Raw genomic sequence first — 12,909 nt, 5'->3', positions numbered from 1 at the left:
GTCAACCACTCCTCAAAGGATGTCTCTTACTTGTCCTCTAAGACAGAGCTATTATCTGGCATTCCTTCTGGACACTAGCCTCTCCTCCATCTCTATTGCTAGTTTCTCCTCTCCTCCCAAACCTCTGTAACATCAAAGCCTCAAGTTTCAGTTTTTGGAACAATCTTATCTATTCAATCCCTTGATGATCATCTCATTCAATTCTATGGCTTCAAATATACACTGATGACTTGAAATCTTGTATCTGCCTATCTGCCCTCTCCTCTGAATTCTGAACTCATAAATTCAACTGCCAATTCCACATCTCTCATTATATGTCAAATAAATCTTCCAAACCTAATACACTCAGAAGTCAACATATAATGCCATTCCAACCCCAACAACATGACCTAGCCAAAATCCCAATTCCACTCTTCTTGTTGTTATGGCCAAAATCTTTGGACGATATCCTTGACTTCACTCTCAATTACATCCTATAATCAAATTATCAACAACTTCTACCATTTCCACCTTCAAATTATGTCTGGAACATCTAACTTCTCACACTTCCATTCTGGCCCAAAGCCCCTGGAATTCCATTTTTCACAGACCAACCAGAGCAGTTTCTTTTAAAAACTGTCAGTCCACACCACTCTTTAAAACCTTCCGACTTGCACTGAACTCAAGAGCCAAAGTGAAAATCTTTACATTGGTTTGCCAAGGCTACATGATCTGGTCCTATGACCTCATCTCCTAGTACTCCCTCACTCATGTTATACTCAACCCACATGGGCTTTAGTAACGTGCTTTAAACACACCAGGTGGGGGCACCTTCATACCCTTTATATATGCTCCTCGCTACCAAGATATCCATCTAGCTCACTCCCTCCTGTCTTCACATGTCTCTGGTCAATGGTTCTCTTTATCAGTGAAATCCAACTCATTGATATAAATTACTCCCCCCCCCCCCACTGCTACAATTTCAAAATAAGTATAAAATTACCTACTTTATCAATGCTCTTCTACTGGCCAGTAAATTATTATAAAACTAAGTCATAAGTAAATGAAATACAAATATGGTAACAAGCACTGGCTGGCTTTAGCCACTTCTCAAAAGTTAGTTCCAAAGTATTTGGCACAAGTATAGCTCAACATATCTAAACGGCTCTGTGGTAAGTTTTCTAGGAACATTTAAAAATGAACTGGCGGAAAAAAGTTCCTTTGCCAAATAATTAACTATAACAGGTAAAGATTATGATGGTGATTAAGCCTTATATTCTTTAAGTCTTAATGAGAAAATGTTACACAAGAAGTGAGGGCACAAACTAAGTTATTAAAGAAAGTGAACTAACAAGGTCCCTTGAGAAGGTAAGACATGAGCTAGCCATTACAATTTATTTGAAAGATAAACAAAAGGCTAGCAAAAAGGCTAACATGTCTTACAAAGTGTTAACTATAAAATTTGTTTCAATCGTACGCTTTATGTAGCTTGTCATAAATTTGAGTTTCCACCTAAGTGTTTCAAACTGCAATAGTTCCTGTAATAGTTCTTATAATGCTGAAAACTTTAATAGTGCCGTGAATACCTAGAGCCTTGAGATAAGAAAAGTTCTCTGGAAAGAATTTACCTAAATATTATTATTTTAAAAAAATGTCAGTTCATGTAAAGTGGTCAATTATAGTTCAGAAAAGGTTGACAAGCAAGCTAACTTGATCTTGGTTCTAATTAACTCAACTTATATAAAAACTGTTCTTTAAATTATGAAGATACCCAAAAATGTATTTCTTTCTCAAAAAAATATATTTACAAGTAAAATAAAGTCACTTAAACAGATTGACTTAAAAACACCACATAACCAAGACATTGTATGTCTCCTGATGAAGAACATATAGCTATGCAAGTTTTGCTCCTTTCCTAAACTGAAATAGATTCTGATCAACTCTAGACCCAGAGAATGAAGAAACGTTCAAACACATCACAGTGACGCCATAAAAAATCCCAGGGTGGTAAGATCTGTATGACAAACCACCCAATTTCTTGAGTAATAAACTGTAATGAGGGGTGAAGACACAGGGAGGACCCACAGGGAGAACTGAAAAATACTTAGGAAATAAATCGACACAAGATGTGTTTAAATTCTAATTCTAACAAACATCAATCTTATCAATTAATCAAATGTATCATGTGTCAATGACTTGATATTTGACATTAAGGAATTCCCTGAAATTTTTCAGGTTTGACAGTGGCTGTGTGCTTACTTCTTAAAAAAATTAAAAAAAAAATTATCTTTCAGAAATGCATACTGAAATATTTATAACTGAAATACTGAAATGATGTCTTGGATTTGCTAACAAAAATGTGGTAGCAAAGGCTAAAAGTGGATGTGGATACAGGTGAAAGAAGACTGGTGTGACATGAAAAACCCACAACAGAGAGTCTGTTCACTTGACAAAAGTGAAATGAAAACTTCAACAGCTCTACCACAGGCTTAAGATAAAGGATGTGAAAGCTTATCCTTTTCCTACATGCCCTCTACGCAGCCATAATATTAAACAGGAGCCACTATTTTCACTGACATTAGTTCTCGTTTATAACATTAATTCACATTTAGATACTGAAATACAGATGAGTTATGGTACATGCTTCATTTTACACATAATTTCATCCTTAATAAAGAATCCATAAACTGAAAAATAAAATGGCCTATTTTTTAAAAATAAATAAAACTAACAAGTCACTAAAATATCCAGAAGAAAAATTCATTTCCTAAAGGAAACAAATCCAAATTAGCAGTCTAATACCTTAATGAAGGACTGTCTTGACAAACACAGCAAACTTATCAGTTTAAAATAAATGAAGCCTGTGAACTCCACTGCAATAAGTTAATAAATATGAAAGTCAGTAAGAGAATAACTCAAAAGTGAGTTCACTGACTAAAACAAATCAACAAAATTGTTACTATTCAGAAAGCAAAACTATATATAAATGACTCTGATGAAACCGTTTATATACCAGGTTTAAGGACATTTCAACATTACCTGTCGGGGTAAAACCCCCAGTGCACTAACACCTGCTTGTCTTTCCTCATCACAGGTCTCAACCACTCTTCTGAAAGGGAAAAAAAGAAAAAACTTCAGTCAAGCTGACCGAAGAGGTGAATCAACTATTTCTTGGACTTAATTTTTACCTAGAGTTTTTGATGTGCTAGAAGCTCCTTCAAAACTTCCTTACTAAGGGGAGGTTTTTCAGTGGTTATTCAGACTTACTAGATTCTAAGTCTATTATCCATCACTCTTGATAAAACCAACTGTCTACTTCAGTAAAATACTCTCCCCCTCCCAGCCACCTGCCTATCTGTCACCAGATCCACCCAAATCAAGACCATTACGTTCTTTACAGCTTCCTTTCCCACACAGAACCTCTCCTTCCTTTTTCTGGTAAGCTTTGCAATTATGACACATCCTTCAAAGTGTAAGCCATGCTTCAGCTCCTTGATAAAAGTTTTACCAATTGCTCTTTTCCCTCCAGATTCACTTTCTCTATGGTATCCTACGGCACTTCATAGTGCTGTATCAGAAGTTTAATCAATAATACTTGATTATATGTGAATGACTTCCTGTTAATTTATCCCGCCCAACAAGAGTGTAAACAATATGACATAGTGTAGATACTTTCAAGTTTCCTGAACAAAAAGAGGTGCACATGTATATATCAGATGATTCTTGTTGATTTAATCATAGCTGAAACTTATCTGCATTTCAGTACTTGTTATGATTCCTTTGGTAGCTTAGAAAATTCTGGCAGCTTAAAAAACTTGTTTCCAGTACTAAAAAGGAACTAATGAGGTGATAAGCCCCTTGAATCTCGCTTAACAGCAGAACAGAAAAACTAAGTGAAATCAGCTAAGTAAAATTGGCTTCTCATTGCCAACATCAACAAGAAATAGCCCCAGCTTCACTGACTAATGCCCTGAAGTCCACAAGCCTATAGGACAGGTTTCTGTCTCCACTAACTCAGGGCTGATGGGACCAGCATACTCCAAAACCTGGGCACCCACAAATCAGAGCTCACTAAACGGCCTGCTGCAGCAACAGCAACTTGTGGTACAGCAGACAGACACCAGAGAGAGCGAGAGTATAATTTCCTGAAAGAGAAACTAGCAAAGGTCTCTGAGAAATCATATACTCAAGCCCAGAAACTGTCTGATGGATGCCAGGCCTCAAGCTGAGCTGATCTGTGCAAGTCTTTGCCTATACCAAGCCAGGCCATAAAGACTGAGAGATGCAGCTCTTTTTCCAAATGCACGAAACACAGCAGAAAAAAAAAATAAATAAATACAGGAAGTGAAAGGGAAAAAGGCCCAATCAAAGGAATGAAATGAATCGTCAAAGTCAATCGTAAAGAAACAAACATCTATGGATTACCTGAGGATACATGTGTATGTATAATGGAATCCCTTAGCTGTACACTTGAAACTAACACAACACTGCTAATCAACTATACTCCAATATAAAATTTTAAAAGTTTTTAAAAGCTAGTCATTTAAAATTATCAAAGTTAGAGAACAAAAGGAATCAAAAACAGATAAGAAAACCTAAGGGGCTTTTTTGTCTATCTAAATAATTTATATTGAACAAGATTTAGTCTGTTTTCCCCTTCTAAACAGTATCTCAATTTTTAAAAATTCTCTTTTCTTGTCTGAGGAACTACACATTCTTTCTGCTAAAAGCAGTAATTCAACCCATGTTCTTAAACCAATCCCTTTATCCCTACCAGGTCTTAACTCAACTATGTGCTCTGCCCAGAAATATACTGTAAAGCCATCAATGAAAGACACACCCCAAACCATCTCCACTTTCTTTTCCCTGCCATACATTCTGGGGCAATGGTGATCTTCCACCAACTCTACAATTTGCTCTCATTTGCAAGTTACTGAAATTTCATTCTCAAAGCTTATCAATTATTTCCTGACTGACCAAATGCCTTGTATCAGGCTTTACTTTCTTGGAGAAAAACTCCACTGCCCACAGCTTGTATTTGGAAAAGCTTTCCTTATCTCCCCTTGACTGGAAAAGATACGGACCATCCTGGTTTGCCACCTGACTTATCTCCTGATAGGTGGATTTACCCCATCCAGTGGTAAAGCATCCCCTCATCCAGCAATTTAACTGAGACCTTCCCAATGGATCCTGTTCTCTAACCAGTTTCCTTGTATCAAGTATCCCAGGAATCGGTTCCCAGGAAAATTCTCCTACTACAGCCAATAGTCAGATGTTTTTCTTCACCAAACCATCAAAATGTATTTACCCCCTGCTTCACTCACCAAATAAAAACAAAACTCTTTAAATAAGACTCATGTTCTCTCACCTACTCACTCTTATTTCCCACTATCCTGATACACAGTCAAACTTTGCCACTTGATTTTCCTCAAATTTCATAATTTATTCCTCTATGGTTTTATTTTGTGCCCCCTTTAGCATACCATATTCAAAATATTACTAATATCTTAAATATCACCTTTTATTTTAAACTTAATTAATCTATATAAAAGGCATACTGCGCTTGCAAGAGTTTTACAACATGGTTGTAATGTGCTGTGGCTGTACTGTCATCATCCGCAGATACCTCAAATGGTATACATATGAGCCCAACACAGACCTTTGCTGAGAGTCAACATTAGCTTGTCAGCTTTCTAAGGTAAATCCTAGTGTGAAGAAGCATATCTTACATTAAAAAATAGCTTCCAATATATTAAAATTAAAATGCTATCTCCTAACAATTACTCTAACTACTGACAGCAACATACCAAACAACCGTCAGTATGCAGTCATCAAGGCTGTGTTAAACAAAGGAGAAAAACAAAACTAGCATGAATAAAAAATCTAGATATAACAATCACAGTTCAAATCTTTTGTAAAAGGTAATTTTTTCCAAAAAGTTCATAACCTAAAAGTTCCATACCAGCCTCATTGGAGGAGAGTTAGCCAACAACAGAATGCTATATACACAGCTAATTCACCACCTCCACCTAGTGGAAGCCAATTGCTATTACCTAAAAGGATAAAAATCTGAGAAACCACCAATTAAACAGGGCAGGCAGAATAAGGTTTCATGCTTTATAAAAGTATCATAATCAGAGAGCTAAAACTGTGACTGTTACAAATCAAATCAAGATTTCTGCATCAAAACAGATAATGAAAAGACCTAAATGTCATAGCTAAACTATAAAACTATTAGAAGAAAGACAAGTGTAAAACTTCATGGCTCTGGATGTAGGAAATGGTTTCCTACATTTGACACCAAAAGCACAACCAAGCAAGCAACCAACAAATCCAACCTCTTAAAACTGTTTGTAGTATCTATCGGATCTGTAGTGATGTCCCCCTTCCATTCTTGACATTATTCTTTCTCTTTCTGTCGCTTATATGCCACACGATTGTCTTATTAGTTTTTTCTAAGAACTGTTTCTGATACTGCTCATCATCTTGCTATTATTACTTTCTAGTTCTTAAGTTTTGCCCTTGTCTTTATTATTTATTTCCTTCTTCCTTTAGGTTTAACTTGCTGTTGTTTGTCTAAACTCTTCAGATAAATTTCTTGTGAACCACTGATTTTTCAGTCTGTCTTTTTTCCTAATATATGCATCTAAAGATAAAAATTTCCCTCTGAGCATAGCTTCGGCTGCGTCCTACAAAATTTAATGTTCTCACACTTTATTATTCACTTCATAATTATTCAGCTCCAAAGTTTCCCCATTTCCATTATAGTTTTTTCTTTGACCCACGGATTATATGGCAAAATATTTCTTAACTTTCAAGCATACAGGGATTATCTGGTAATCTTTTTGTTATTGACTTCTAGCATAACTGCACTGGTCAGGAAAAAAACACTCAGCATGGGGTAATTAGTCATTCAAATCTGATATAATTTGGCTTTTCATATAGATGTCCTAAAGCGATATGATGTGCTTACCAGAGACTTGATCTCTATAAGAGATCTAATCTCAATCTAAATTAGTTAACCTGGTTGATTAACACATAAATAAATAAAACATATAACAGCTTGTTTCCCAACTTTCCAACCTTTGAAAGAATGGTTAGCACAGATCTTTGTAAAAGGTACAAAATTAGTTTTCATAGGTCTAATGAACTCTGACCAATGACAAAATTAACTTTCATGACAGCAGAGTTAAAGATCAAAATCTGAATCACTATAAATTCACCAAACTAAAATATTGCTGAGGGGCTCTGTTTAAACAGTAAGCCAATCTTCCCAAGAGATATTCCTCTATCTTGCAATTTTTCTTAATTTTCAGAACACAAGAGGCACAGCAAACATTAACAAAGTTAATACGTAAGGCTGGCCTAGACTTAACAACCAGATAATGATTACCAACAAAGAAGTAAGTCTAATGATCAGAATATTGGATGTCATAGAATTAGCTTGCAAAAAAACTCAGCAAAAAAACCCCTATGAACTTAAATTATTGATGAAATTTAATACTTAAAAGTATCTTATCTTTAAAAAGTTGGTTATATTGTTTAAACCACTTGACATAACTTAAAAATCTAGTAAAATATCAGTTTATTAGTTCATAACCAAAAACTAACTTACCATCCTCTTGTGAGGAAGGATATGGATAAACATGGTGGGAAGCTTTTGACTTCTCATCAGTAAATGTTCCCTGGAAAGCAAATGAACAAGTAATGTAAAAATAAAACATATGACAAACAAACTATGAGATGCCAGATGCAAACTGCCTGGGAATTATAGGGGCATTATTCTACATTTTAAATTTTAGCAGCACTATTTTAAGACTATAATACTTCTATTATTTTTAGTCAACGAAAGGGATAGGATTAACAAGAAGAAACAAAAGCAAATTATCTATAGACAGTTTATATTTTGTATAGGAAAATAATGCTAATTTATTAGCTAACTCTTGGCTAATTCTCTTCAGAAGTCTCTCTCTGGGTAATTTTATCAGTAATTTGAATACCTTCAACTAATTTTGCAAGCTATTCCAAAGTCATCACAAATTATCAATGTTACTTGAAGTGAATCAATGCAAGTTTAAGGCCATGAACCATAAGCTTGGGCCACATACATACATGACGGACATCTGACTTCACTCCAGTATGTATGTATGCTACTGCTGTGTTAAGTCAATGATAGAACGCTGAAGTCAAGTTCTTGCTAAGTCACAGCTAGAATACCACATACAGTCTAGAACATGACATGGAAGTCATCTATTTTTATTTATTATTATTGTGGGGGGGGAACATACGGGATGCAGGATCTTAGTTCCCCAACCAGGGATAGAACCCATGCTCCCTGCATTGGGATCACAGAGTCTTAGCCACTGGACCACCAGGGAAGTCCCATGCCTTGAAGTCGCTTACACACAGAAATGGACTGTAGGCCACTGGGCTCCTCTATGGAATTTTCCAGACAAGAATACTGGAGTGGGTTGCCATTTCCTACTCCAGGGGATCTTCCTGGCCCACGGATCAAACCTGCATCTCCTGTGTTGGCAGGCAGACTCTTTACCACTGACCCGTGTAAAGATGAAATAGCTACCAAATAAGGCAAAGAGTTTTCAATCACCAGAGTATTAGAGCACATTTCTAACAGCCAGAGGAAAGGTTAAAAAGGGAATGTCAACATCTAATGCGTGAGGCGACAGTCAGAAGGGCACACTATTGAGGACTCTGGCCTCGAGAGTCCATCAGACAGGCCTGGGTTTGCACCCCAGCTCCACCATGTACTACTTAATTGACATGGGACAAGCACCCAATGTTTCTGTGCTTCAGTGTCTTCTGCGGTGACAAAAAACGTTTTTTACAAGAATTTTGTTAGGACTAGGTTAATAGACACAATGAGCTAAGAACAGTGACAGGCACACTGTAAGCGATCAATCAATTGCGTTATTAGTGCATTTTGAATGCTTGAGCAGAGGCCTGATCATCTGATCTTATTATTACTTTCATAGAATGTTACAGAAGAGATCTTGAAACCAGGAAACTCTTTATCTCTCTGGAGGTTACCCTTAGAAAACAATCACTGAGTCAGATTTCCTAAGAACTATGACACCTAAATGTTCAGTATTAAATTGCAGGAAAATATATAAACTTTTCCCAGGATGATTTCAGAGCAATAAGAGTATGTTATTTTAGCTTGAAAGCAGAAACTCACTGGTTAACTCGTTCCATTTATGCCCTCTAACATTCCACCTGTATTTAAGCTACACTTGATGGTCACTCCAATAAAGAGATGTCTAAAACAAAAAAGGTTTAGTGACTTGTTTGAAGTCATAATACTAGTTTAAAAAAAAAAAAAAGAATTCCACTTCAGACTGCTTGATCTAAAGGCACAATCCTATCACTCTTCTCTTTTGTACAGATGTTATAGGTAAGAAAAAGACTGTACTAAATTTCCAATTTTTAGAAGTACAATATCAGAGGGATTTCTCTGGCGGTCCACTGGTTAACAGTCTGTGCTTCCACTGCACGGGGCACAGGTTTGACAACTTGGTTGGGGTTGGCTCAGCAGTAAAGAATCCACCTGCCAATGCAGTAGACACGGGTTCAATCTCTGGATTGGGAAGATCCCCTGGAGGAGGAAATGACAACCAACTCTAGTATTCTTGCCTGGGATATCCCATGGAAAGAGGAATGTGGTGGGCTCAATCCATGGAGGCACAGAGTCAGACACAACTTAGCAAGTAAACCAACTATCGTTGTGTATGTATAGCTGATTCACTCTGCTATACAGCAGAAACTAACATGACACTGTAAAACAATTATACTCTAATAAAAATTTTTTTTAAAAAGCAGTAATAGCAATATTTGCTTTGAGAACTTAGAAGGTAAGTTTACTAAATGCTAAAATATAATTCAACCAGCAATTTCTCTTGCAGCAGGAAGAAAAAAAGATATTTCATGAAGTTTCTCAACCAATTCTAACATGTGGTAAACCTTTGTCATTCAAGTAATGGTGCTTCAAAGAATTATCTTGCGTGTCCTCAGCTAGTTTACCATGACAAAGATTTGCTTACAGTTTAGCCACATACGTAGTCACAGACCTATACATGCATAAATACCCAAGGTCTTCACCACAGTGAAGTTAGAGAAAGGAAGTGAAGGATGTGAGAAGACAGCACTGGTACATGTAAACCAAGAGAAGGGAAGTTTGTGGAGAAAACAGAATCTTCCAGTCATTTTTTCAAAGCTACAAATATAAATACAATACATATAATAGGGGAGAGGCAGGTTTACTTGAAGTAATATTTGATTGCCTCCTACCAATAACTGTGTCATCAGCTCTCACAGTTTGACTTTGTAATTACAGGGATGCACAGTGCACTGGTTTCTTTAACTCTAAAAAGACATATTTCATAGTAAGACTGTTATGAATCCACACCAATGACTTTATTAAATGCTACTCCAGGAAACAGTCATGTATCAAATCATCACATTGGACACCTTAAATTTATAATGTTATGTATCAATTATATTTCAATAACGCTAGTGGGAAAATGCTATTCTAGGCTAAGAATTGGAGGCAAGGGGAGAGAGAAGAAAACTTAAGACTGTAAGAACCCAAAGAGAGGAATTTTCACTTTATGCATATATATATATAGAAATCAAAAGGTATACTTTATAGCTGAGATTCACAAGACTTCTATATACACAATGTTTATGAAGTGATCATGTATATTACCTGATGTCGTTTGATTATATCTTTCAATTTGTTAGCCAACTTCAGATCAATGTCTGGAATGAGGTAGATGTTGGGTCTGGCCAGACAATTGCTCTGAGGGAAAAAGAAAACATTCTGAAATTCTCTTAGTTTTGAAATAATGTCACATTATTTATGCATTTACCTTAATGACAAAAGTTGGCACTCAAAGCCATACTGCTTAAAATAGGAAGACATACTTTGCTGCAGCATGTAAAAGCCTTATTTCAATACAAAACCTAGATGGTTCAGCAGGCTACTTAATGCCATTCACTGATTAAAAAACTGCTAAGACTCATGACCTAGAGAAATTCATTATATTTTTCATTAAGGTATTATACTGATAAATAAATCTTAGTTAATTTTACCTGGACTCGAGAGTCTAAGTCTCATGTAGCATTTTCACCTAGCCTGGGGGTGGGGGTAGAGGGGGGTACATGGGGAGGGATGCCCATTTTGGCTCATCATTTAAGTTACTTAAAATATAAAAACTGAACTATAGCTCTTTCCCCCCATTTCTAATCTTATGAATAGCAATGATTAAAACATGAATATTAACTCCCCAAACCATCACCAAAAACTAGCCAAGATACAAAAACTGCTCAGTTATTTCTCTTAGTTAAGAGCCCATGAGAAAAGTTTCAGGAATCAAATTAATGATAATACCCAGCAGAATTGCCAGTCTCCTCTCCCCAGGAAGGTTAATTCAGTGATTATTAAAAATTACTTATCAGTAAAAACACTAAGAAAGAAAAGAAGAAAATTAAGTGTTCTCTTCTCCAAGTTATAATCTAGTTGGGGAAATAAGATTTCTATTTATGGCACAACCATGAAACAAATCCAAAGAAAATGACTGTATAAACAAATGACTACTAGGATGAAAGAATGTTCATATTAAATGTGAAAGATCTAAATAATGGATTAGTGAAATTACTAAAGAAACTATTATGAATTATTTTACCATGTTTAAGAAAAATATTCTATAAATGACACAGTCATGACAGTCATACCTTATAGCTCTAATCCCCAAAACTCATAAAAATAATATAATAACAGATTTCAGGAAACTTTTCTCCCTTTGATCTTTGAGCTAGAATAAAGCCAATCTTAGAATTAAAAGCAAATTAAAGGAAAAAAGTTTTAACAATTAAATTTTCTGAGTTACCTGAACCAATGTTTTTTCAATGTTCATAAACATTTCAACATTACGATCCATTCGGGATGGATTCTGCAGATCAAACCTCCGCCTGTAAGCAAAAAATCATTAGTTAATTTGTCTCCTAACTTAAACAAAAGTGAAAACTTGGTTTTAGTACCCAGTACAAATGAGCTCAAAAGACTTGGATATATATTAAAATAGCACTCTACAAAATGTATAACATATTTTCTTGGCAGTATGAGAAATCAGTGTCAACACCTTCATAAAACATTACATTTAATGATATTCAATCTGCTCCAGTCAAAATGAACAACCAAATTCAAGAAGTGTCCCCTGTTTTCTGTAAATCTAAGATATTTTACATCACATATAAAACTAATCCACAGATCCAAAGGCAGTGAATTACTATACCATTCTCCAAGTATATGTACAGTCTGTCTCCTTTATATATGCTTAAAAGTCATCTGTTCAAAGTCAAGAGTGTCTGTAATGCTTAGAGCCTACTACTGTCCCAAATGGGGTAAAATGCATCTATTTACCTACACTTCAAATCTTTCCTGAATGTTTCTTTATCTAAGTACCCAAGCATAACATGTTAGTGTTGTCTTTACCTATCTTAGTTATCTCCAGAGATTCAGTTCAGTCACGTCCAACTCTCCGCAATCCCATGGACTTCAGCACGCCAGGCTTCCCTGTCCATCACCAACTCCTGGAGCTTGCTCAAACTCATGTCCATTGAGTCGGTGATGCCATTCAACCATCTCATCCTCTGTCGTCCCCTTCTCCTCCCGCCTTCAATCTTTGCCAGCATCCGGAATTCCATCACCTCCACTAGGTTTGTTCACAGTGATGATTCCTAAGGCCCACTTGACTCCACATCCAGGATGTCTGGCTCTAGGCGAGTGATCACACCATGGTGATTATCTGGGTCATGAAGATCTGTTTTGTATAGTTCTCTTGTGTATTCTTGCCACCTCTTCTTAGAATCTTCTGCTTCTTTTAGGTCCATACTGTTTCTGTCCTTTATTGT

General features: G+C 36.0%; 1 protein-coding gene across 2 annotated transcripts in view; it reads right to left on the bottom strand.

Moving 5' to 3' along the window:
• The window catches only part of SMARCC1 (SWI/SNF related, matrix associated, actin dependent regulator of chromatin subfamily c member 1), a 120,111-nt gene that overhangs the window by 88,739 nt on the left and 18,463 nt on the right, over positions 1-12,909 (bottom strand). For both annotated transcript variants that reach the window (XM_065933829.1, XM_065933828.1), the window contains exons 4-7: positions 11,886-11,967; positions 10,703-10,795; positions 7,595-7,664; positions 3,019-3,088 (exon numbers count right to left, since the gene is read on the bottom strand). In XM_065933829.1, the coding sequence (XP_065789901.1) occupies positions 3,019-3,088; positions 7,595-7,664; positions 10,703-10,795; positions 11,886-11,967 (315 nt within the window). The remainder of the gene's footprint in view (positions 1-3,018; positions 3,089-7,594; positions 7,665-10,702; positions 10,796-11,885; positions 11,968-12,909) is intronic.

This window comes from Muntiacus reevesi, chromosome 4, assembly GCF_963930625.1.
Source record: "Muntiacus reevesi chromosome 4, mMunRee1.1, whole genome shotgun sequence".
NCBI lineage: Eukaryota > Metazoa > Chordata > Mammalia > Artiodactyla > Cervidae > Muntiacus > Muntiacus reevesi.
Note: the sequence above shows the minus strand (reverse complement) of the source record. Positions and strands in the feature narration are given on the sequence as shown.